Source organism: Anomaloglossus baeobatrachus, chromosome 5 (genome assembly GCF_048569485.1).
Source record: "Anomaloglossus baeobatrachus isolate aAnoBae1 chromosome 5, aAnoBae1.hap1, whole genome shotgun sequence".
NCBI classification, from domain to species: Eukaryota; Metazoa; Chordata; class Amphibia; order Anura; family Aromobatidae; genus Anomaloglossus; species Anomaloglossus baeobatrachus.
In genome coordinates, this window is record NC_134357.1 from 572,858,974 (window position 1) to 572,886,807 (window position 27,834).

General features: G+C 49.1%; 1 protein-coding gene across 1 annotated transcript; it reads right to left on the minus strand.

The window, feature by feature from the left end:
- Nucleotides 1-27,834, minus strand: LOC142310452 (oocyte zinc finger protein XlCOF7.1-like). The gene is made up of 7 exons (XM_075347977.1): nucleotides 27,786-27,834; nucleotides 23,572-23,721; nucleotides 23,263-23,442; nucleotides 23,057-23,180; nucleotides 22,880-22,977; nucleotides 22,592-22,682; nucleotides 1-2,228 (listed from the first exon to the last, which is right to left on the minus strand). The coding sequence occupies exons 2-7, from the start codon at nucleotides 23,647-23,649 to the stop codon at nucleotides 1,432-1,434; spliced, it is 1,368 nt and encodes a 455-aa protein (XP_075204092.1). The 5' UTR covers nucleotides 23,650-23,721; nucleotides 27,786-27,834; the 3' UTR covers nucleotides 1-1,431.

The window sequence follows — 27,834 nt, forward strand, 5'->3', positions numbered from 1 at the left end:
GTTTACTTTTACTGTCACGTTTGTGTTTTCTTGTTCAATTTGTCAAATTTATATTTTCTCTACATGTGAATTTTTTTTCCAATATATATTTTATTTCAATTTTTCACAAAACAATCGAAGTAACACTACGATAATATTAACCACCACAAAGCAAAATAAGGAAAAAGGAAAAGAAAAAAAAAGATGAAAAAAAAGAAAGGGGGAAGGGGAATACACCAATTCGGTCTATTCTATAGGTAGGAGTCAATAATACAAATACATCAAAATCCCGTGGGACAAATAGCATGTAATGAAAATTCCCCAATTTTTCCGAATTCGTTTTCTTCTCTCTACATTATGGTCAAGTGTAAAGTCATAATGAAAATGAGGATTAATTTTCCTGACAAGCTCCTCAACCGAGGGAACTGAAGGGAGTTTCCACTTTATAGCCTGACATCGTCTGGCCGAGGAAAGTACATCAGCAATAACAGGTTTCACATTTTAGGGGAAGTTATCAAGTCCTACATTCAGGATTGCCAGTGGATCATCCATAATTACACGAACACCAGTTACAGATGAAATTAGATCAAACACCTGCTCCCAAAATACCATAACTTTAGGACAGGACCACCATACATGCCCCAGCGAGCCTTTCTGAAGACAGCCTTTCCAACAGAAATGGGTATAATCAGGGAACATGTGAGCCATTTTCCCTAGAAACAGATACCACCTTGTATGAATTTATATAATTTGTTCTAGGTGATTTATACAAGCTGAGGTCCTATAAGTCTATTCCGAGGCGCCCACCATTGTTGGGGGAAGAATGTGAAGGATAGCTATTGCTTCCATTTTATCATATCTCACAACTTCAGATCTTCCAATGGGGAGCTTATAAAACTATATAAAATTGAGATTCCTTTAATATTATATTACCCTTTTGAAAAAGTCTATGTAGATCAAGAGAAGGTGAATTGTGCCCAATGTCAGATCCTGTACTAAGGAGATGTCTCACTTGGAGGTATTGTTAAAGACAGCTTCAATGTGATCAAATTTTCTCAACCATCTCCAAAAAGGACGTTAACTGAGATTCTCTATAAATAGCCGCCAATTTAGAAATGCCGCTCTCTTCCCAATTAGCAAGGCTTAAATAAGGAATATGGGTTTCTAAGGATCTAATAGAAATATCCAATAAAACAAAAGAGAGATTCCCTTCACCCCACCTTCTCCACCAATACCAGGAGAGGAGATAGTAGGTAAGTAAAAAATTGCATTAGATGTTTAATTACCTCTACTTCAAAAGGCTTCAAGTAGCCCATGTGAATTTTTCTTAGAGGTCAACAAATTATAATTTTCAAGTAAAACAGTTCTGACCTTCTAGGTATGATAATGGCATCTACCCTTGTAAGATTTGTGATGTTTAAAAATAATCCATTTGTGTGCAAAATATTTCCCTCATTCAACCCATGTCAAGGGTTTCTCCCCTGTGTGAATTCTTTTGTGTTTTGCAAGACTTGATGTTTGCTTAAAACTTGTCCCACACTCTGAACATGAAAAAGGCTTCTCCCCTGTGTGAGTTCTCTGATGTCTAACAAGACCTGATTGAAGTGCCAAACATTTCCCACATTCTGAACATGAAAAAGGCTTCTCCCCTGTGTGAATTCTTTGGTGTTTTGCAAGGCTTGATGTTTGGCTAAAACTTCTCCTACATTCTGAACATGAAAAAGGCTTCTCCCCTGTGTGAGTTCTCTGATGTCTAACAAGAGTTGATTTATGTGCAAAACATTTCCCACATTCTGAACATAAATATGGCTTCTCCCCTGTGTGAGTTCTCTTATGTATAACAAGATGTGATTTATGTGCAAAACATTTCCCACATTCTAAACATGAAAATGGCGTTTCCCCTGTGTGAGTTATCTGGTAATCAACAGATTCTGAAGAAATTCTTTTCTCCTCTGTGTGATTTTTTTTATTAATTTTTTGATATTCTGAAGTTGAAAATGGCTTCTTTGCTGTAAGAGCACTTTGATTTTTAATGCTGCTTTTGTAACATTTATATTTCTTAATAGTCTGTGATGAATCAGAAGATAGGATTTGTTTAATAAAATCAGATAATAAATCTTTGCTGTGAAGGGATGATGGTATATCTGAAATAGAGGCATTCACTTCAGTTATTTCTTGTGTGATATCAAGGTCATCTGATTTAACAATTGAAGATGTCACGTCTGCCTCTAATTTCCTGGTACAGGCATCTGCCAAGAACAAAAATTATTTTCAATAACATATACAAATTTAAAGATATAATTTATAAAATAGGTTGTAATGCTGTTACCGGCATCCCCGCACTGTCTTGCATCTTTTCCCGGGGCAGATCTCCTAGGAGTGTGCTTAGCTCATGCTCACATATTCTTAAACACCTAACCCTGTAGTTGCTCATAACCTATGGCTGAGAGGCAATAGGTATTTAAGGCATCCTCTTCCTATGGGAGGTGCTTGGGCAATGTGGTCTATCCTTAGAGACGTGTTGATAGTTGCCAGTTACCGTGCCGCTTGCTGAGTCTTATCCTGTGTGTGTTAACACGTGTCTGTTTCCTAATATCCACTGTAGAAGCTGCGTCCATCTATACCAGCTGTGCCTGTCATAACAGCTGCACCTGCTTACACCAGCCATCCCAGCTGCACCCGACCAAATCAATAACTGTCAGTATCTAATCGCCAACCCCTGCCATCACAGTACAAAGACTCTTTGGCATAGCATCTGGTGGATACCTCCCAGCACAAGCCTATTCTCACCATCAGAGGCTGAACATGTGAACTTATAGTGAACATGGTAAATAAAAAGCAATGGTGTAAATTGCACTTCTTTTTTGCAATTTCACTGCACTTGGAATTTTTTTTTCTAATTTTTCAGTACATTATATGATAAAATGAATAGTATAATTCAAAACTACAACTCATCCCGCAAAAAAATTAATTCCTGATATGTCTATGTTGACTGAAAAATAAAAAAAGTTATGCTTCTTGGAAGTAAAAGGGGGAAAAACTAAAAATCGCCCGGGGATGAAGGTGTTACATTTTGGGTATCATGTGGGTGGGCTGCCCGGCCTCCATGTACCCACTGTGGGATAATCCTAACCTCCCTCATATGTTACAGTTACCCTGTGCCCAACTTTGGATATAAACGCCCCTATCAGCACATTCATCAGAAGGGAGAGAAGGAAGATCCATCAATAAGATGCCGAGATTCTAGGAAGATGGATTCATTGCTCTCAGTGGAGAAACAATAAGAATCTTGTAGTTATGATACTTATTAATGGCGAATAAAGATAAAATAAATGATGTTACAAAGCAAGCTTTCCAGACTACTGAGGTCTCTTCATCAACTACAAGATTATTATTTTGTTTCTCCCACTGAGAGCAATCAATCTTTATTCACCTGGTGAACACGGCACCAAACTAAGAATCTAGGACGTCACCAGTATCATCACTAGAGTTGAGCGCGGTTCGTGGTTCTCCAGTTCGTGGTTCGAATGATTTTGGGGGTTGTTCTAGATCGAACTAAAACTCGAGATTTTTGCTAAAAGCTCGATAGTTCTAGTTACGTTCAAGAACGGTTCTAGCAGCAAAAAGCCAAGCTAATTACTAGCTGGCTTTTCGCTCTAATAGTGTCAGTCACTCTGTGACTCACACTGTTATGAAATTTCAGCGTATAGTGTGCGTGGACTGCGCATTCAGATCACAGATGCTGATAATTTTTTTTTTTCCTTGTCTTCCTTCCCTAAGCGCGCGCGTGTAGTGGGGCGGGCCAGCATGTCAGCCAATCCCAGACACACACACAGCTAAGTGGTCTTTTAGCCAGAGAAGCAACGGCATGTGTGATAAGATGTCCATGTCACATGTCCCTGCATTATAAAAATGGGTATTTGCCCGTCTGGACGCCATTACCTGCCTTCTACGTCTGGGTGTCAGTCACCGCTGGCGCAGCGCCTGTCTCCGATACTGCTGTGTACGCTCTACACACAGTGCTATACAGAATAGGGATAGAAGTTTCTTTTAGCCCTTGTAAGGGCTAATTACAGCAGGCTCAGAGCCATAGGTGACAGTCAGGTCCGTGGAAACAGATTTTAACAGCTACAGATAACAGCGTCTGTGTAGCTAAGCTCAGGGAGTTCATCGCTGCATTTCCCCATTAGGAGGGATAGAAAGTGAGGCTTCCTTTCCTCTACACTGACCCACAACCCTGCCACTGTACCCTCCTGCCCTTTGCACACTCAAGCTCATTGTTACTAAGCCATTATACTAGCAAACACTGAGGAAACTTAGTGGCATCCTAAAAGTGGCGGTTGGACTCCATTTGTGCCACACTGGTGCCAAGCAATTTCTAGCACCTCTACATTACACCCTCCTGCTCGGTTTTTAATAAGCTATAATAATAGCAAAAAATGCTGCCAGCTAGTGGCATCCAAAAAGTGGCTGCTTTACTCCATTTGTGCCACACTGGTGCCAAGCTATTTCTAGCACCTCTGCATTACACCCTCCCGCACATTTTTGTAAAGCCATTTTAATTTAAAAGAGTGCTGCCAGTTAGTGGCATCCAAAAAGTGGCTGCTTTACTCCATTTGTGCCCCACTGGTGCCAAGCTATTTTTAGCACCTCTGCATTCAACTCTCATGCACATTTAGCTACGCTATTTTTATAGCAAACTCAGGGAATTCCTTGCTGCATTTCCTCATTAGGAGGGATAGAAAGTGAGGCTTCCTTTACTGTCCTGGTACACACAGAACACGGCCACTGTACCCACCTGCCCACTTTTGCCACGCTATTTAATTTGCCCAAAGAGCTGACACTTTTTCTGCCATCCGGAAATTGTCTGGAATACTAAGTTATTGTTCCTTTGCTGCCAAGCAAGGTGCAACACATGTGCATTCTACACTCCTTTCCATTTGTGGAACGCAATAATTAACTGCAGGTAGTCCAGCCAATCTTTCACGAAGGTGCAGGCGTGGATACGTTTCCTTCATCCAATGGTGGTTCTCTCGATGTCTGACAGCTCAACAATACCATCTTGTTTGTTAAAAAACAAATGACGACCTGCCAATCACACTCCCGCTTACGGGTAACGGGGTGGAAGTTCAGTGTGAAAAAGCATGTGTGACTGCTGTCCCCACAGTCACAGAGGATGAAGAGCACGCAGATGCACGTGATTGGGCAGGCAGTGGTTGCACAGCCCTGCTAGGCCGCATTGTAGCACAGTGAAATTCCCTTTGCGACTTATGCTTCATTTTAAGTCTTGTATTTGGTGGGATCCACAGTATGCAGCAAAACCACGCAACATGAAAAGCACTGTTTGCAGTTGGGTTCATAAATGATTGTTTCACTTTCCCAAAACAAACAATAAGAACCATGCATTAAATTGAAATAATAGAACAATCTATTCAGTTGCCTACTGCTTGCTAAGCCCTCTGCGTAGCAGCAGTAAGGGTGTGTGTGTGTGTGTGTGTGTGTGTGTGTGTGTGTGTGTGTGTGTGTGAAGACAACTTACTAGTGGCGCATCACAAGAGCTTCCCAGTTATCTACCTAAACATAGACAAAACACATCACCCACCCTGAATACCCCTGTTAGCTGAAGTCTCACAGATAAGGCAGATGATAACAGTGTGAATGCAAACCACACAGCTCTGCAACACAGTCATGTAAATCTTGAAAAGCAACAGTCAATGCAAACATGTGTCGCTGTCCCTCTATGATTTAAACTGTACGTGACAATTTGACAGTGTAGAGGCAGCAAGTGTGATTGTCTATATAGTCATCCTACCCAGAACAGATATGTGTTTTCATAATAAAACAAAGTGTTGCGTGCATGCATTACTGTCTCGGCACAGCCTACCGTACCTGGGTACTGTGATGTCCAGTTGCCATAAATACAGACTTTACGCTCCTATCATGGTTAACAGTATAGACAGCACCGGAAGAATGTTGGTCTGTGGCACAGGATGCTGCTCACTGGCGTTACGGTACTCCTCACCAAACTCAAAAATGACTCCCCTCACAATTGAACGAAGTGTTTCCGCGGTTGCTCCTTCCTATGTGCCGATTTACCCCAGCCGCAGCCTAACTCCAGTGTTTCGCCAACTGAATATGCTCTGCCTGACTGTGTCATTCCTGAGGCAAAGTCTTAATTTTGGGCTACAGCACATGCTCGTTTGGACTGTGCCTGAGTCATTCTGCGACCTGCTGCTCAACACACTTACACAGGGCCCTGGGGCTTGACTCACTGTCGGGAGGCCACTAAAACTAACTGAACCCAACATCATCCCCAGGTGTTCCCTTACACTGCAGTGGCGGTCCCCACTGACCGCAATACCGAGAGTGGCGTCACGAAAATACATATAAAGAAGCAACCAGAGTGTGACCAGACTCTTCCTCCACGTGGAGTCCCTGAAGGTAATGCACTAACACAACACCTGTGGGGCTTCACACTGACTGAGAAAAGCCTCTTTGCACAGGTACTTGCACTCCGTGCCGGGTCTAAGTCCTGTGTTGTGCCTAGACAGCATGCTGAAGCGGATAGTCTTTTTTTCAGAAACTGTATTTCATGCTACTGAGCATGCTCAGGCACTTACTGCATCAGAGGCTAGGTCGGGTAATGAACTCTTTAACCCTGCCCCTGATGTGGAGGGCCCATATAAACCACAGGGCATCAGGTGTCATGACAATTTAGCCAGGCCACTCCCAACAGGCTTGCAGAGGCCCGACCCTATGACTTGTCACCTCATTGTTGTTGGTCAGACGATGACGGTTGAGGTGTTTTGGTTGTGGCAGCCATGAGATCATCATTCAAGTGGCGGTTCAAAATAGGACGCTAGTTATGCCACTCAGGACGTGTCACTCTGCTTTTGTCTCCAGGAGGTGCATTGTGGTCCACCCTGGTTTGGGGCGGACCCAGGTTATAAAAGGGGCTGGAGCCAACAAGAAGGTGCCCAGTCTTCTATTATGCTCCGAAAGAGCACACCTCCATGTGTTGAACCCATTGCGGCTTTAGGCCAGAGGTAGGCAGGGATAGGTCATCGATGCAGGCCGCCACTACAGTTGGTAACGCAGAACGTTTAAGAACAGCTCCTGTCCTACCAGTCCTGCTAGTGCAGCCCAGTGGCATAAACAGGCCTGCTGCTGCTGATGCACCTGCTGTCCACAGGTGTGTCCCCTACGCACGCGGACAGCGTAACCAATGGCCCCTGTGTTGTTAACAGGGAGTTCCGGGGCTGGGTGGTCGTGTGGACCCTGTCACGCTAACAGGGCTCCCAGTCTCCAGATCCGAGTGGCGTCTAACTCGGTTCAGGCTACTATTTGTTTGAGAGTCAACCTGCTCTGTATCCTTCACCTAACCTTCCAGTTGCCAACCTCTCCTTTTCCATCTGTGAGCACGGTGGACACCGAATGGCAATTGGGATATCTACCGTTCTCTTTCTTTTCTTCTTAATATTTTTTATATAGCGGTAACATAGTATATACCACCTTATCCAAATCTGCCAGTCCCACCATACCAGATGTTGTTTCTTCAGCAAATGTTAATGTTGCTTAACTACCAAACCCACGGACACAAACTTTTTTTACCCTTTCCAACACACCTGTTCCCCTTTCCACCAGCATCTGTCCTTTTTCAACTGTTTGTATATGACCAAAAATGCAACTCTGCAGAGACCCCGTACTCAACGCCGTCTCAGCACAGCAGCCAGCCCTCGATCCCTCAGATGTGGACAAGTAAGACCATTTCCTCTGTGCACCACTGGTGTTTAGTGGAAAAGCAGATGCAAGATTGCGAAACATCTTCTGCTGATACTCCTGCATACGTGCGTCCCTTTCTATGGCAGGAGTTATTTCGCAAAATTTTGTGTTGTACCGGGGATCTAACAGTGTGGCAACCCAGTAGTCAGCATGACTTGGAATTCGTACAATCCGAGGGTCATGTTGTAGGTAGTGCAGCAAGAAGGCGCTCATGTGTCTTGAGCATCCAGGAGGACCAAGTCCTTGGTGTGTTGGTGGCGGAGAGGTGAGAATCGTGCCTCCTTCCTCTGCCCTCTCCCCACAACCGAAATGTGAGCAAGCTCTCACTAATCTGCTGAGTCTTCCATGCCCATCGCCAGTTCGTCCTCCATTTCTTCCTGGGCTCCTGCACCTTCCTCAACTGTTTTGCTGATACTATGCGCACTTGATAATCCCTCTCCCCCACCGTACCATGACTGCTGCCAAGGTGCCGCTGACCGTCTGGATCTTGTAGATCTTGTTATCCCTTCCGCATATGACTCCTCCAGTATCTCCTCCCTTCCTCTTGGACCAACACCTGACTCCAAATAATGCTTACAGTGTGCTCCATCATGTAGATGACCAAAATTGTCATGCTGAGAATGTCATCGCCAGTGTTAAACATCTGCGTCGACATTTGTAAACTGTGTAGAACGGTGCATATGTCCTTGATCTGACACCACTCCAGCAGCATGATCTGCACCACCTCTGGATCAAGTTAGCCCAGGGTATACGTCATAACGTATTTCAGCAGGGCTCGGCGGTGCTGCCACAGACGCTGCAACATGTGCAGATTCAAATTCCTGAGTGTCGGAACATCGCATTTCAGACGTTTAACCGCCAGACCTTAAGACTTCAGGAGAGATGAAAGTTGTTGAGCTACTAGGTGCGAACGATGGACGTGAGCACATAGCGAGCGTGCCCGCTGTACAAGGCCATGTAGGCCGGGATGTTGTTTTAAAAATTGCTGGAGAATCAGATTAAACACGTGAGCCATACAAGTCACGTGTGTCACATTGGCCTGATGAAGGCACGCTGCCATGTTTGCATCATTGCCGCACACGGCTGTTAAGTCACCATCGTAGTCCGCTACGTCAATTTGTACTCCTGTCGCAAGGTGACAACGTGTTCCTTTCGTGCATAGTGCTAATGATGGAAGAGGAGTCGACGCCAGCGGCGCAGGTGGATGCAGGTTATGCTCACCCACTGGGCTGCGTTACCTTGACATATGCAGAACCAATGGCTGAATGCAGGTGGTGGGTATCTCACAGATGAAGTACCATCATTCAGCTACAACCAATGGGAAGACAACACCTTTTTTTAGGCCCCTCCTGTCTGAAGACCACTGCCAGACATAGCTATCCCTTCCTGGTGAAAGACCTGGCTAGTTTCCTGCCAGCGTTGAGAAATGTGATGGTGTTTCCGCAGCAGTCCTGTTTTCCCAGGGGGCCTTGTTCTAGAATCACTGCTTTGAGAAACACGTGATGGTGTGTCCGTGGTGCTGGATGTTGATCTCCCTAAGGTCAATCATCCTTGCTTATGTAGTCTTTTACTAGGCATTGCTCCCACTAGCCAGTTTCCTACTCCACACTGATGAGGGGCAAATACCCCGAAACAGCTGTCTGTGGATGGATACCATGTTTTGGCATAGGCGGTTTCCTTGACTGGAGACTGCCCTTCCCGTGGTTGTTCCTTCCCGGTGAAAGACCTGGCTAGTTTCCTGTCAGCTTTGAGACATGTGATGGTGTTTCCGCAGCAGTCCCGTTTTGCATAGCTATGAACCTCTGGTTACTGTTACCCCCAGTTTAGTTTTATGAGTTTGTGTGCTTGTTACATGACTACTTTTCCTGCTTGCTGTTTAGGTACCTCGTTGGCCGATTCGCATTTCACCTCTGCTTGTTTTCCGATTAAGTCCTGTCCCTCCCATTCTGTTCCTCTTCCTCAATTAATGTTTTGACCCTGCATGACTACTATTCTCTGGAACTGCAGCCTTCCACAGGTATTGATCAACTTGGGCCCTCTGTCATTCAAAAATCACTGTATAGGGGTTAAAGGGTTTCAGGGTTCTGGGGGTCCAGCTTGGTGAGTGGGTTCCCTCTAGCCTATCCTTTACAGCATGTTTGAGTGTGTCGATCCAGGCAGGCATTACACCGAGCCCTCGACAGAAGGACATGTAGGCCGGGATAGTGCTTTAAAAATTGCTGGAGATTCGGATTCAACACGTGAGCCATACAAGGCACGTGTGTCACATTGCCCTGAAGAAGGGCCGCAGACTGTTTAGCATCATTGTCGCACCCGGCATTCCCTGGCTGCTGGTTGAGTGGAGACAACCATTGATGAAACTTGGTCTCACTCTACAGAGCTAACCGTCCACAACTCCTCAGCGGTGTCTCACATTTCCCCTACATTTCAAAGTAAACATTTGACCGCCTGATGGCCTTTACCTCTGCTGCCAGCATAGTAAGGAGGTGTGTAAGATTCCTTGGGTGCAGTTATAAGGAAGGGTGGCCTGACCACACAGGGTTTGGGCTGAGGTGCAGGAACAGCACGAGTTTGATGAGGCAGAAGCAGTGGAGGAACTTGTACATACAGAGGAAGGATTGAAACACACAACTCGTGGGGACGGAAAGACTTGTACAGCAGACACTTCTCCATCTATCACCATAGTTACCCAGTGCACAGTCAGCGACATGTAACGCCCCTGTCCATGCTTACTGTTCCAAGTATCTGAGATGAAATGCACCCCGTCACACACACACAGAGTTTCTCAAGAAAGTGGTGATGTTGTGTGCGACCTGCTGTTTTAGCGCGGGCACCCCTTTCTTGGAGAAGGAGTGGCAATTGGCCATCGGCTCTTGGGGCACTGCAATGGGCATAATGTCTCGAAAATCCTCGGTGACAAAAGGGTGTAAAGGCAGCCTTTCTGTAGCCAACAAGTTTGAGATGCTGAAACTAAACCTCTTAGGCATGTCATGCACTTCGAAAATCATGTAAAAAACAGCGAGGGGACTCCAACCACAGTCTCCCTCGTTTCCACTAATTGGGCTACACACAACCCACTTGACTGTCATCAGTTGACCCCCCTTTTCAAAATGAAAAAGATGCTTTGCATGAAGATCTCTCAAAAATACGCCTGCCTTTCGCCTCCCTTGGATGACCCAGGGGAAGAAAAGTCCTCTAAGAGCCATGACTTGTTCATCTTGGTTCTTTGAGAAACACAGCGAAGGGACTCCAACCACAGTCTCCCTCGTTTCCACTAATTGGGCCACACAGACCCCACTTGACTGGCATCAGTTGATCCCCCATTTCAAAATGAAAAAGATGGTTTGCATGAAGCACTCTCAAAGAAGGGAATTTTGTTACTTACCGTAAATTCCTTTTCTTCTAGCTCTTATTGGGAGACCCAGACGATTGGGGTATAGCTACTGCCCTCCGGAGGCCACACAAAGCACTACACTAAAAAGTGCAAGGCCCCTCCCCTTCTGGCTATACCCCCCCGTGGTATCACGGGTTCTCCAGTTTTAGTGCCAAAGCAAGAAGGAGGAAGCCAATAACTGGTTTAAACAAATTAACTCCGAATAACGTCGGAGAACTGAAAAACCGTTCAACATGAACAACATGTGTACCCGCAAACAACAATAAAATCCCGAAGGACAACAGGGCGGGTGCTGGGTCTCCCAATAAGAGCTAGAAGAAAAGGAATTTACGGTAAGTAACAAAATTCCCTTCTTCTTCAGCGCTCTATTGGGAGACCCAGACGATTGGGACGTCCAAAAGCTGTCCCTGGGTGGGTAAAGAGATACCTCATGTTAGAGCTGCAAAACAGCCCTCCCCTACGGGGATGTCACTGCCGCCTGCAGGACTCTTCTACCTAAGCTGGCATCCGCCGAAGCATAGGTATGCACCTGATAATGTTTGGTGAAAGTGTGCAGACTCGACCAGGTAGCTGCCTGGCACACCTGTTGAGCCGAAGCCTGGTGTCGTAATGCCCAGGACGCACCCACGGCTCTGGTTGAGTGGGCTTTTAGCCCTGAAGGAACCGGAAGCCCCGCAGAACGGTAGGCCTCTAGAATTGGTTCTTTGATCCATCGAGCCAGGGTGGCTTTAGAAGCCTGCAACCCCTTGCGCGGACCAGCGACAAGGACAAAAAGTGCATCGGAACGGCGCATGGGCGCCGTGCGGGAAATGTAGATTCTGAGTGCTCTCACCAGATCCAGCAAACGTAAGTCCTTTTCATACCGGTGAACCGGATGAGGACAAAAGGAAGGCAAGGATATATCCTGATTAAGATGAAACGAGGAGACGACCTTAGGGAGAAACTCCGGAATGGGGCGCAGCACTACCTTGTCCTGGTGGAACACCAGGAAGGGAGCCTTGGATGACAGAGCTGCCAGCTCCGACACTCGCCGAAGCGATGTGATCGCAACAAGAAACGCCACTTTCTGTGACAGGCGAGAAAAGGAAACTTCCTTCAGAGGCTCGAAAGGCGGCTTCTGGAGAGCAACTAGTACCCTGTTCAGATCCCATGGATCTAACGGCCGCTTGTACGGGGGCACAATATGACAGACCCCCTGCAGGAACGTGCGCACCTTAGGAAGACGTGCTAGACGCTTCTGAAAAAACACGGATAGTGCCGATACTTGCCCTTTAAGGGAGCTGAGCGACAAGCCCTTTTCTAACCCCGATTGCAGGAAAGAAAGAAAAGTGGGCAATGCAAATGGCCAGGGAGACACTCCCTGAGCGGAACACCAGGATAAGAAAATCTTCCACGTTCTGTGGTAGATCTTAGCAGAAGTCGACTTTCTAGCCTGTCTCATTGTGGCTACAACTCCTTGGGATAATCCTGCAGACGCTAGGATCCAGGACTCAATGGCCACACAGTCAGGTTCAGGGCCGCAGAATTCTGATGGAAAAACGGCCCTTGGGACAGTAAGTCTGGTCGGTCTGGCAGTGACCACGGTCGACCGACCGTGAGATGCCACAGATCCGGATACCACGATCTCCTCGGCCAGTCTGGGGCGACGAGTATGACGCGGCTGCAATCGGATCTGATCTTGCGTAACACTCTGGGCAGGAGTGCCAGAGGTGGGAAGACGTATGGGAGCCGGAACTGCGACCAATCTTGAACTAAGGCGTCTGCCGCCAGAGCTCTTTGATCGCGCGACCTCGCCATGAATGCCGGGACCTTGTTGTTGTGCCGGGACGCCATTAGGTCGACGTCCGGCACTCCCCATCGGCGACAGATTTCCTGAAACACTTCCGGGTGAAGGGACCACTCCCCTGCGTCCATGCCCTGGCGACTGAGGAAGTCTGCTTCCCAATTTTCTACGCCTGGGATGTGAACCGCGGATATGGTGGATGCTGTGTCCTCCACCCACATTAGAATGCGCCGGACTTCTTGGAATGCTTGCCGACTGCGCGTCCCTCCTTGGTGGTTGATGTATGCCACCGCTGTGGAGTTGTCCGACTGGATTCGGATCTGCTTTCCTTCCAGCCACTGTTGGAAGGCCAGTAGGGCAAGATACACTGCCCTGATTTCCAGAACATTGATCTGAAGGGTGGACTCCTGCGGAGTCCACGTCCCCTGGGCCCTGTGGTGGAGAAACACTGCTCCCCACCCTGACAGACTCGCATCTGTCGTGACCACTGCCCAGGATGGGGGCAGGAAGGATCTTCCCTGAGACAATGAGGTGGGAAGGAGCCACCATTGTAGAGAGTCCTTGGCCGTCTGGGAAAGAGAGACTTTCCTGTCCAGGGACGTTGACTTCCCGTCCCATTGGCGGAGAATGTCCCATTGAAGTGGGCGCAGATGAAACTGCGCAAAGGGAACTGCTTCCATGGCTGCCACCATCTTCCCGAGGAAGTGCATGAGGCGCCGTAAGGGGTGCGACTGGCCTTGAAGGAGGGATTGCACCCCTGTCTGTAGGGACCGCTGCTTGTTCAGCGGAAGCTTCACTCTCGCTGCTCGAGTATGAAACTCCATGCCAAGATACGTTAGCGACTGTGACGGTGACAGATTCGACTTTGGAAAGTTGATGATCCATCCGAACGTCTGTAGAGTCTCCAGCGTAGCATGTAGACTGAGTTGGCATGCCTCTTGAGAGGGTGCCTTGACAAGTAGATCGTCTAGGTAAGGGATCACCGAGTGTCCCTGAGAGTGCAAGACTGCTACCACCGCCGCCATGACCTTGGTGAAGACCCGGGGGGCTGTCGCCAGACCGAATGGCAGAGCTACAAACTGAAGATGGTCGTTTCCTATCACAAAACGTAGAAAACGTTGATGTTCTGTAGCAATTGGCACGTGGAGATAAGCATCTTTGATGTCTATTGAGGCAAGGAAGTCTCCTTGAGACATTGAGGCAACGACAGAGCGGAGGGTTTCCATCCGGAACCGTCTGGCGTGCACATGTTTGTTGAGCAGCTTTAGATCCAGAACAGGACGGAACGAGCCGTCCTTTTTTGGAACCACAAAGAGATTGGAGTAAAACCCTCGCCCTTGTTCCTGAGGCGGTACAGGGACCACTACTCCTTCCGCTCTTAGGGAGTCCACCGCCTGCAGCAGGGCATCTGCTCGGTCTGGATGTGGAGAGGTTCTGAAGAACCGAGCTGGAGGACGAGAACTGAACTCGATTCTGTACCCGCGAGACAAAATGTTTGTCACCCACCGGTCTTTGACCTGTGACATCCAAATGTCGGAAAAGCGGGAGAGCCTGCCCCCGACCGGAGATGCGGAGGGGGGGGGCTGGAAGTCATGAGGTAGCCGCTTTGGAAGCGGTTCCTCCATTTGCTTTCTTGGGTCGTGCGTGAGCCCGCCAGGAATCTGAGACTCTTTGCGTCCTCTGAGTCCCTTTGGACGAAGAGAATTGTGTCTTGCCCGAACCTCGAAAGGACTGAAACCTCTGCTGCCATTTTTTCTGCTGAGGTTTGCTTGATCTGGGCTGGGGTAAGGAAGAGTCTTTACCCTTGGACTGTTTAATGATGTCAGCCAATGGCTCGCCAAACAGTCTATCTCTAGATAAGGGCAAGCTGGTTAAACATTTTTTGGAACCAGCATCTGCTTTCCAGTCCTTTAACCACAAGGCTCTGCGCAAAACTACCGAATTGGCGGACGCCATTGAGGTGCGGCTGGTAGATTCTAGGACCGCATTGATAGCGTAAGACGCAAACGCAGACATCTGCGAGGTAAGGGACGCCACTTGCGGCACCGCTGGATGTATGATAGCATCCACTTTTGCAAAACCAGCTGAAATAGCTTGGAGTGCCCATACGGCTGCGAATGCTGGAGCAAACGACGCGCCGATAGCTTCATAGACAGATTTTAACCAAAGGTCCATCTGTCTGTCATTGGCATCCTTAAGTGAAGCGCCATCCTCCACTGCAACTATGGATCTAGCTGCAAGTTTGGAAATCGGGGGGTCTACTTTTGGACACTGGGTCCAGCGCTTGACCACATCAGGGGGGAAAGGAAAACGTGTATCCTTAGAACGTTTAGAGAAACGCCTTTCTGGATGAGCATCGTGTTTCTGGATTGACTCTCTGAAGTCAGAGTGATCCAAGAAAGCACTCAATTTACGCTTGGGATAGAGGAAACGAAACTTCTCCTGCTCTGCAGCTGCCTCCTCTGCAGAAGGAGCTGGGGGAGAAATATCCAACAGTCTATTGATGGCTGAGATAAGCTCGTTTACCATGGCGTCCCCATCCGGGGTATCCAGATTGAGAGGGGTTCCAGGATAAGACTCCTGATCACTCTCTTCAGACGCATCACAGGGCGACTGATTGCGCTGAGACCCTGAGCAGTGTGATGACGTTGAGGGTCTTTCCCAGCGAGCTCGCTTAGGGTGGCTGGGGCTATCATCTGAGTCATAATACTCAGCCTGGGAAGCCGGGGACCCCCTTGCAGTCTGGATTAATTCCAACTGAGGGGGATTAGAGGACAGAGACCTCGCCGTGTCCATAGACTGAGCCCCAGTCATGGATTGCAAAGTTTCAAGGATTTTTGCCATAGTCACAGACATTCCATCAGCAAAAACTGCAAAGTCTGTCCCTGACACCGGGGCAGGACTTACAAGCGTCTCAGCCTGGGTCACTACCCCTCCGGACTCCGGCTGGCGAAGCAGCACCGGATCTGAGCATTGCACACAATGGGGGTCTTTGGAACCTGCTGGTAGAGCAGCCCCACATGCAGCACACGCAGTGTACACAGCCCTAGCCTTGGCAGCCTTGCGTTTTGTGGATGACATGTTGCTGCCTCCTCAGAGCGATCTGGGGTATCCAGCCAGGAAGCGACCTCACAGTGCAAGAAATAAATAAATATATATATCTGGTGACACAGTACACCAATACACACTGAGGCACTAGAGGGGCCAGCTGAAATGCCGCTTACCGCCCGCTTAAGAGCGGGTGTGTGGTCGCCAAAAGCCCCCTAGTCCAGGTCTCCCAGAGCCTTGCGTCCTTCCTCTAGCCAGACTGCATGTAATGGCTGCCGGCGTCCTGGGAGAGGAGGGGGGGCGGGCCCTGGGCGTTCCTGGCTAAGAGCGGGAAGCCTGCTTCCCTCTGTGCCTAGTGAGAGGGCTGGAGCATGTAAATCAGGCTCCAGCCCTCGTCGCTGCTGCGAAACAGCGTCTCTCCCCTACCCTGATTGACAGGGTGGGGGCGGGAACGAAGCGGAGCTAGGCCGCAAAAGCCGGGGACTGGATTTATAAACGCCGCCGCCGTAAAAGCGCGGTCGGCGTGTCCCCGGCGCACTACAAGTCACAGCAGCGCCGCCGGTCCAGTGGGGGTCGGCGCTGCGTTCCCACAACACAAAAGTCCCCCAGTAAACTGCAGGAACACCAACTCAATCGTTACGGTCCCCGGCGCACTACAACACCCAGCCAGCCCGGAGTGTGTCTGTGCCTGCCGGGGACACAGAGTACCTGTATGATGCAGGGCCTTGTCCCTGATTGTACTCCTGCTCCGTATCCATCAGGTGCTATGGGTCTGTGGATGGAGCCCGGCGTCAGAGCTTAGAGGCCGGCAGGATCCCACTTCCACAGAGCCCTACAAGGGGATGTGGAAGGAAAACAGCATGTGGGGCTCCAGCCCCTGTACCAGCAATAGGTACCTCAACCTTACAACACCATCCACGGGTGAGAAGGGAGCATGCTGGGGGCCCTATATGGGCCCTCTTTTCTTCCATCCGAAATAGTCAGCAGCTACTGCTGACTAAAATCTGTGGAGCCATGCGTGGATGTCTGACCTCCTTCGCACAAAGCTTGAAAACTGGAGAACCCGTGATACCACGGGGGGGTATAGCCAGAAGGGGAGGGGCCTTGCACTTTTTAGTGTAGTGCTTTGTGTGGCCTCCGGAGGGCAGTAGCTATACCCCAATCGTCTGGGTCTCCCAATAGAGCGCTGAAGAAAATACGCCTGCCTTTCGCCTCCTCTGGATGACCCAGGGGAAGAAAAGTCCTCTGAGAGCCATGTCCACATTGTCAGTGGACAGACGCATGTGCTTATCTATTAGCAGACCCCCAGCAGCACTGAAGACAGGTTCCGAGAGAACGCTGACTGCAGTACACGACAAGATCCCCAAGGCGTACGTGGCGAGCTCAGGCAATTTATCCAGATTGGAAGCCTAAAATGAGCAAGGCTCAAGTTGCACAGTAATGGCATCGATGTTCCCTTGCATATATCTGTGTCTCCTCCTCTTTTTCCTCGTAACGCTGTTTTGTTTTCGCATGAGAATTTGTTCTCGTCACTTTCCCATGTGTTTGTGTTGTGAGTTGTTTGTCACCTTTTGGACACCTTTGAGGGTGTTTTCTAGGTGTTTTTATGTGTTTGTGATTGCCTCACATTGTTTCCTATGCGGTTCGAGTGGTTCGCCGAACCGGTTCGCCAAACCAAACTCGAACGAGACCTCCGTTCGGCGAACCGAACTCGAGCCGAACCACGGATTTTTCTTCCCATGATTTTTTAAGTTGTCTGCACATTCTACGTACGCTGTCATTTGGCTTTCCAGATTAGAGATCTGGGCAGCTAAGGGTCAAGGTCTTCTAATTTCAGTGGATAGGATGGATCCTACCTGTAAGTTCTGGCTGATACAGATCTCACTCCAACAGAAGGGCGTCCAATGCCAAAAATAATGGGGACAGTTTTGGGTGGAGGAGCATGTGGGGGTCTAGCAGCAGAATAATGACCATTTGATATGGCCGGACTACAACCCTGATAAAGCAGCCACAGCCGGTGACGGAGAAGAATCTGTGATTTCTCTTCATTTAGTGGTCACTACCAGTGCCGGCCTTAGCCTGAATGGCGCCCTGTGCAAAACACACACACAGTTATGGCCAAAAGTGTTAGCACTTTGAAGTTGTTCCAGAAAATAAAGCATTTCCCTTAGAAAATTAATACACCCTCTACACCTCCCCTCTCCATAATATACTCTCTACACTGCCCCTTTCCATAATCTCTCTCCCACACTGCCCCTATTTATAATATTCCCCCACACACTGCCCCTCAGTGTACCCCCACAAGATATCCCTGTGTATAATATCCCCACACACTGCCCCTCTGTATATCCCACACACACACACACACAAACACACACACTGCTCCTCTGTATAATATTTCTCCCACACACATTGCCCCATGTATAATATCCCCCACAAACACTGCCCCTCAGTAGAATATACCCACACAATGCCCCTGTGTATAATATTCACACGCACACTGCTTCTCTGTATAATATCCCCCCAAACACACTGCTTCTCAGTGTAATATCCCCACACACTGCTCCTCTGTATAATATCCCCACCACACACACTGCACCTCAGTACACTATCCCCCACACACACACTGCTCCTCAGTATATTATCCCCCTACACACTGCTCCTCAGTATAATATCCCCCCACACACTGCTTCTCTGTATAATATCCCCCACACATAATGCCCCTCTGTATAATACCCCCCACACACTGGTCTTTTGTATAATACCCCCACATACACACTGCTCCTCTGTATAATATCCCCCACACACTGCTCCTCTGTTTAGTATTCCCCACACACACTGTTTCTCTGTATAATATCCTCCCACACCCACTGCTCCTCTGTGTAATATCCTCCCACATACTGCTCTTCTGTATAATATCCTCCCACACACTGCTCCTCTGTATATCCCACACACACACACACACACACACACACACACACACACACACAAACACACACACTGCTCCTCTGTATAATATTTCTCCCACACACATTGCCCCATGTATAATATCCCCCACAAACACTGCCCCTCAGTAGAATATACCCACACAATGCCCCTGTGTATAATATTCACACGCACACTGCTTCTCTGTATAATATCCCCCCACACCCACTGCTCCTCTGTGTAATATCCTCCCACATACTGCTCTTCTGTATAATATCCTCCCACACACTGCTCCTCTGTATATCTCCCCACAAAACACTGCTCCTCAATATATCCCCCTCCACACACTGCTCCTCTGTATAATATCCTCCCACACCCACTGCTCCTTTGTATAATATCCTCCCACACACTGCTCCTCTGTATAATATCCTCCCACATACTGCTCCTCTGTATAATATCTCCCCACAAACACTGCTCCTTAATATATACCCCTCCACACACTGCTCCTCTGTATAATGTCCCCACACGTACACTGTTCCTCTGTAAATACCAAGACACACTGCCCATTTGTATAATATCCCACACACTGCTCCTCTGTGTAGAATGCTCCACACACACACTGCCCCTCTATATATCACCCACACACTGCAACTCTGTACAATATACACACAATGACCCTCTGTGTAATATCCCTCATGTACGCTGCCCCTTTGTACACTATCCCCGACACAAGCTGCCCCTCTTTATATATATCCTCTCACACACACACTGCTCCTCTGTATATCACCCCACACACACTACCCCTCTGTATACTATCCCCCCACACACATTGCCTCTCTGTATAATATCCTCCTGGTATATATGTCCAAATCCTGGTATATACAGTTAGGTCCAGAAATATTTGGACAGTGACACAAGTTTTGTTATTTTAGCTGTTTACAAAAACATGTTCAGAAATACAATTATATATATAATATGGGCTGAAAGTGCACACTCCCAGCTGCAATATGAGAGTTTTCACATCCAAATCGGAGAAAGGGTTTAGGAATCATAGCTCTGTAATGCATAGCCTCCTCTTTTTCGAGGGACCAAAAGTAATTGGACAAGGGACTCTAAGGGCTGCAATTAACTCTGAAGGCGTCTCCCTCGTTAACCTGTAATCAATGAAGTAGTTAAAAGGTCTGGGGTTGATTACAGGTGTGTGGTTTTGCATTTGGAAGCTGTTGCTGTGACCAGACAACATGCGGTCTAAGGAACTCTCAATTGAGGTGAAGAGAACATCCTGAGGCTGAAAAAAATTAAAAAATCCATCACAGAGATAGCAGACATGCTTGGAGTAGCAAAATCAACAGTCGGGTACATTCTGAGAAAAAAGGAATTGACTGGTGAGCTTGGGAACTCAAAAAGGCCTGGGCGTCCACGGATGACAACAGTGGTGGATGATCGCCGCATACTTTCTTTGGTGAAGAAGAACCCGTTCACAACATCAACTGAAGTCCAGAACACTCTCAGTGAAGTAGGTGTATCTGTCTCTAAGTCAACAGTAAAGAGAAGACTCCATGAAAGTAAATACAAAGGGTTCACATCTAGATGCAAACCATTCATCAATTCCAAAAATAGACAAGCCAGAGTTAAATTTGCTGAAAAACACCTCTTGAAGCCAGCTCAGTTCTGGAAAAGTATTCTATGGACAGATGAGACAAAGATCAACCTGTACCAGAATGATGGGAAGAAAAAAGTTTGGAGAAGAAAGGGAACGGCACATGATCCAAGGCACACCACATCCTCTGTAAAACATGGTGGAGGCAACGTGATGGCATGGGCATGCATGGCTTTCAATGGCACTGGGTCACTTGTGTTTATTGATGACATAACAGCAGACAAGAGTAGCCGGATGAATTCTGAAGTGTACCGGGATATACTTTCAGCCCAGATTCAGCCAAATGCCGCAAAGTTGATCGGACGGCGCTTCATAGTACAGATGGACAATGACCCCAAGCATACAGCCAAAGCTACCCAGGAGTTCATGAGTGCAAAAAAGTGGAACATTCTGCAATGGCCAAGTCAATCACCAGATCTTAACCCAATTGAGCATGCATTTCACTTGCTCAAATCCAGACTTAAGACGGAAAGACCCACAAACAAGCAAGACCTGAAGGCTGCGGCTGTAAAGGCCTGGCAAAGCATTAAGAAGGAGGAAACCCAGCGTTTGGTGATGTCCATGGGTTCCAGACTTAAGGCAGTGATTGCCTCCAAAGGATTCGCAACAAAATATTGAAAATAAAAATAATTTTGTTTGGGTTTGGTTTATTTGTCCAATTACTTTTGACCTCCTAAAATGTGGAGTGTTTGTAAAGAAATGTGTACAATTCCTACAATTTCTATCAGATATTTTTGTTCAAACCTTCAAATTAAACGTTACAATCTGCACTTGAATTCTGTTGTAGAGGTTTCATTTCAAATCCAATGTGGTGGCATGCAGAGCCCAACTCGCGAAAATTGTGTCACTGTCCAAATATTTCTGGACCTAACTGTATGTCTGCATCCTGGGCCCTTCCTGGTATGCATGTCCCCATCCTGATTTATTGTTACCTTCCTAGCATAAATGTCCTCTTCCAGGTATATATGTCCCCATCCCACGTCCTGCAGCGTCCTCTCTAAGCAGCGATGTATTTCAGCTGGATGTGTGCCCTCCACAGATCCAGCTAAAGCAAGGCAGGGGCTGCAGTCAGCGGGCGCCCCCACGACCCGGGGCTGGAGTCAGCGGCCCCCCCACCACCCGCGACTGTGCCCCCTCCACCACCCGCTGCTGGACTCCGCACCCCCACCCCCCGCGGCTGGAGTCAGCTGCCCCCCTCACCCACCGCGGCTGGAGTCAGTGGCCCCCCGAGCCCCGCAGTTGGAGTCAGCGGCTCCCTGTGACTGGAGTCAGCGGGTTCCCCACCCCCCGCGGCTGGAGTCAGCTGCCCCCCTCACCCACCGCGGCTGGAGTCAGCACCCCCCCGCGTCTGGAGTCAGTGGCCCCCCGAGCCCCGCAGTTGGAGTGAGCGGCTCCCTGTGACTGGAGTCAGCGGGTTCCCCACCACCCGCGGCTGTAGTCAGCACCCCCCCGCCCCCCGCGGCTGGAGTCAGAAGGGTCCCACATCACCCCCGCCCGGCAATCTTCAGCTCATAGAGCACCTACCTCTCCCTGCCGGATGCCGCGCGCTCGCCAGCTCCGCGTTGCCCGCAGCACTGTGATGAGGTGTAGAGTGATGACCTCATCACATTGGGCTGCGGGATGACGCGCCGCCTCCCTGCTCTGCTCCATTCACAGTGCCTCCCCCACCACATGGCTAATTTGCATGCAATGCCCTAGAAGGACTTCGCACCCACCTTAGACATGTGCAGACTGCAGTTGTTGCTGAAGTGTTACCGCTGGGTCCCTCTACTGCAGCTGTGACTGGGGCTCGGTGAAGATGGTGGGTCCGGCTGGCCAGGGGCTACATAAAGCTAAGTGATTAACCGGCTAAGTAAGTAACTGGCGGCGGTTACAGTAAAAACGCAGTGCTGGGACCGGAGGAGCCAGGACATTTCCGACTTCTTACCTCTCTGCTGTGCCCCCCTGAAGCATGGCTGTCAGCGCCCTGTGCGACCGCAAAAGTCGCACATGCCTAAAGCTGGCCATGGTCACTACTCACCTGGGCAGTTATCTGTAGGAATCTCCTCTTTACTCCGCTCATCACCCCTCACATATGTCTCTGTAGTATTAATATGGGGCAGATCTTCACCCTGAAACAAATATTGTAAAAGTCACAGACAGATGGAGAAATCCCATCTATGATCAGCTCTAATCCTGCCATCTCGACTGCTCTCATTACACAAGTATAAAACATATAATACTGCAGGATAAAACAAGACTGAGCACAAGACCTTTACAGCCGTTTACACATCATAGGGAGATTTCATGGCACCTTCTCTCCATCTACCTGATGATCCTGAGGAACATCGGGATCTTCTTGTTTACAGTCCTGTGGGAGAAGAAGACGGGGACATCTCTCTGGTGTTGTCCTCTTACTGGATAGAACTGGAGGAGACACATACAGGGGCTGAATTCATTCCTTACATACAGATTATTATAGGCCGTGTGTATTTAGTCCTATTACCTGGTGATGTGAGGGGCTGGGGAACCTCCATCATGACGTCCTTGTACAGATTTTTGTGTCCTTCTAAATACTCCCACTCCTCCATGGAGAAATAGACGGTGACGTCCTGACACCTTATAGGAACCTGACACATGCAATGATACCGTCACCCCCCGATCCCTTCATAGCGTTACTGTATAATGTCCCAGCATTCCCAGCAGTGTCACCTCTCCAGTCAGCAGCTCAATCATCTTGTAGGTGAGTTCTAGGATCTTCTGGTCATTGATGTCCTCATGTATCGGGGGGTGAGGTGGAGGCCCCGTGATTGGGCTCAGGGGTCTTCCCCATCCCTCAGACACAGGGGCCTGACAGCGCTCACTAGAGGTCTTCTTCACTACTGTGTAATCCTGGTTATGGAGAGACACAGTAATAAATCTCACTCCAGACATTTCCAGAGTCCTCACCTCTCCAGTTCTGTCCATCTGTTATTCCCATAGATAAGAATGATGTAATGTGACGTCATCAGAATCTCTCACCTCTCCAGTAAGCCGGAAGAGGATCTCTAGGGTGAGGTGTAATATCCTCTCTGCTATCTTGTCCCTGTCCATATCCATCCTTCACGGGGAAATCAGGAGAATTCTCTTCTATAGAGGATCTCCACTGAGAGGATCCGATATTGTAGGGACCTGAATGGGGAGAAGATGACAATGTAACATCATAAAGAATCCGCTGTAATAATACAATTACTGGAGATAATAAGGGGAAACATATAATGAGATAATTCTGGGGGAACATTATACTGTGTGAGGATAGAAAGGGGCCGAGGACCGAGGGCAGAAAGTGGCCGAGGACCGAGGGCAGAAAGGGGCCGAGGACCGAGGGCAGAAAGGGGCCGAGGACCGAGAGCAGAAAGGGACCGAGGACCGAGAGCAGAAAGGGACCGAGGACCGAGAGCAGAAAGGGACCGAGGACCGAGAGCAGAAAGGGACCGAGGACCGAGAGCAGAAAGGGACCGAGGACCGAGAGCAGAAAGGGGCCGAGGACCGAGGGGACAAAGGGGCCGAGGACCGAGGGGAGAAAGGGGCCGAGGACCGAGGGGAGAAAGGGGCCGAGGACCGAGGGGAGAAAGGGGCCGAGGACCGAGGGGAGAAAGGGGCCGAGGACCGAGGGGAGAAAGGGACCGAGGGAAGAAAGGGGCCGAGGACCGAGGGCAGAAAGGGGCCTAGGACCGAGGGGAGAAAGGGGCCGAGGACCGAGGGGAGAAAGGGGCCGAGGACCGAGGGCAGAAAGGGGCCGAGGACCGAGGGCAGAAAGGGGCCGAGGACCGAGGGGAGAAAGGGGCCGAGGACCGAGGGGAGAAAGGGGCCGAGGACTGAGGGGACAAAGGGGCCGAGGACCGAGGGGAGAAAGGGGCCGAGGACCGAGGGGAGAAAGGGGCCGAGGACCGAGGGCAGAAAGGGGCCGAGGACTGAGGGCAGACGGGTTTCCTCACTTCCGGCCTCTCATAGTTGGGGCATTTGTATCTATCAGAGGAAAAGGAACAAAAACCTCACGATTCATAGAAATCAGCGAGAGAAAAACTCCAAGAAAGTCTCAGAGCTGAAGGGGTTAATGCCGCCTGCCCCAGTAATGGGGAATCTCCACACACCTCCACCTGCAGAGCCGCACACTAGATATATAATACCCTGCACCTACCTCCACCTGCAGAGCCGCACACTAGATATATAATACCCTGCACCTACCTCCACCTGCAGAGCCGCACACTAGATATATAATACCCTGCACCTACCTCCACCTGCAGAGCCGCACACTAGATATATAATACCCTGCACCTACCTCCACCTGCAGAGCCGCACACTAGATATATAATACCCTGCACCTACCTCCACCTGCAGAGCCGCACACTAGATATATAATACCCCGCACCTACCTCCACCTGCAGAGCCGCACACTAGATATATAATACCCCGCACCTACCTCCTCCTGCAGAGCCGCACACTAGATATATAATACCCTGCACCTACCTCCACCTGCAGAGCCGCACACTAGATATATAATACCCTGCACCTACCTCCACCTGCAGAGCCGCACACTAGATATATAATACCCTGCACCTACCTCCACCTGCAGAGCCGCACACTAGATATATAATACCCTGCACCTACCTCCTCCTGCAGAGCCGCACACTAGATATATAATACCCTGCACCTACCTCCACCTGCAGAGCCGCACACTAGATATATAATACCCTGCACCTACCTCCTCCTGCAGAGCCGCACACTAGATATATAATACCCTGCACCTACCTCCACCTGCAGAGCCGCACACTAGATATATAATACCCTGCACCTACCTCCACCTGCAGAGCCGCACACTAGATATATAATACCCTGCACCTACCTCCACCTGCAGAGCCGCACACTAGATATATAATACCCTGCACCTACCTCCACCTGCAGAGCCGCACACTAGATATATAATACCCTGCACCTACCTCCACCTGCAGAGCCGCACACTAGATATATAATACCCTGCACCTACCTCCACCTGCAGAGCCGCACACTAGATATATAATACCCTGCACCTACCTCCACCTGCAGAGCCGCACACTAGATATATAATACCCTGCACCTACCTCCACCTGCAGAGCCGCACACTAGATATATAATACCCTGCACCTACCTCCACCTGCAGAGCCGCACACTAGATATATAATACCCTGCACCTACCTCCACCTGCAGAGCCGCACACTAGATATATAATACCCTGCACCTACCTCCACCTGCAGAGCCGCACACTAGATATATAATACCCTGCACCTACCTCCACCTGCAGAGCCGCACACTAGATATATAATACCCTGCACCTACCTCCACCTGCAGAGCCGCACACTAGATATATAATACCCTGCACCTACCTCCACCTGCAGAGCCGCACACTAGATATATAATACCCTGCACCTACCTCCTCCTGCAGAGCCGCACACTAGATATATAATACCCTGCACCTACCTCCACCTGCAGAGCCGCACACTAGATATATAATACCCTGCACCTACCTCCACCTGCAGAGCCGCACACTAGATATATAATAACCTGCACCTACCTCCTCCTGCAGAGCCGCACACTAGATATATAATACCCTGCACCTACCTCCACCTGCAGAGCCGCACACTAGATATATAATACCCTGCACCTACCTCCACCTGCAGAGCCGCACACTAGATATATAATACCCTGCACCTACCTCCACCTGCAGAGCCGCACACTAGATATATAATACCCTGCACCTACCTCCACCTGCAGAGCCGCACACTAGATATATAATACCCTGCACCTACCTCCACCTGCAGAGCCGCACACTAGATATATAATACCCTGCACCTACCTCCACCTGCAGAGCCGCACACTAGATATATAATACCCTGCACCTACCTCCACCTGCAGAGCCGCACACTAGATATATAATACCCTGCACCTACCTCCACCTGCAGAGCCGCACACTAGATATATAATACCCTGCACCTACCTCCTCCTGCAGAGCCGCACACTAGATATATAATACCCTGCACCTACCTCCACCTGCAGAGCCGCACACTAGATATATAATACCCTGCACCTACCTCCACCTGCAGAGCCGCACACTAGATATATAATAACCTGCACCTACCTCCTCCTGCAGAGCCGCACACTAGATATATAATACCCTGCACCTACCTCCACCTGCAGAGCCGCACACTAGATATATAATACCCTGCACCTACCTCCACCTGCAGAGCCGCACACTAGATATATAATACCCTGCACCTACCTCCACCTGCAGAGCCGCACACTAGATATATAATACCCTGCACCTACCTCCACCTGCAGAGCCGCACACTAGATATATAATACCCTGCACCTACCTCCACCTGCAGAGCCGCACACTAGATATATAATACCCCGCACCTACCTCCACCTGCAGAGCCGCACACTAGATATATAATACCCTGCACCTACCTCCTCCTGCAGAGCCGCACACTAGATATATAATACCCTGCACCTACCTCCACCTGCAGAGCCGCACACTAGATATATAATACCCCGCACCTACCTCCACCTGCAGAGCCGCACACTAGATATATAATACCCTGCACCTACCTCCTCCTGCAGAGCCGCACACTAGATATATAATACCCTGCACCTACCTCCACCTGCAGAGCCGCACACTAGATATATAATACCCTGCACCTACCTCCACCTGCAGAGCCGCACACTAGATATATAATACCCTGCACCTACCTCCACCTGCAGAGCCGCACACTAGATATATAATACCCTGCACCTACCTCCACCTGCAGAGCCGCACACTAGATATATAATACCCTGCACCTACCTCCACCTGCAGAGCCGCACACTAGATATATAATACCCTGCACCTACCTCCACCTGCAGAGCCGCACACTAGATATATAATACCCTGCACCTACCTCCACCCGCAGAGCCGCACACTAGATATATAATACCCTGCACCTACCTCCACCTGCAGAGCCGCACACTAGATATATAATACCCTGCACCTACCTCCACCTGCAGAGCCGCACACTAGATATATAATACCCTGCACCTACCTCCACCTGCAGAGCCGCACACTAGATATATAATACCCTGCACCTACCTCCACCTGCAGAGCCGCACACTAGATATATAATACCCTGCACCTACCTCCACCTGCAGAGCCGCACACTAGACATATAATACCCTGCACCTACCTCCACCTGCAGAGCCGCACACTAGATATATGGCTGCTCTTTGCTTCCA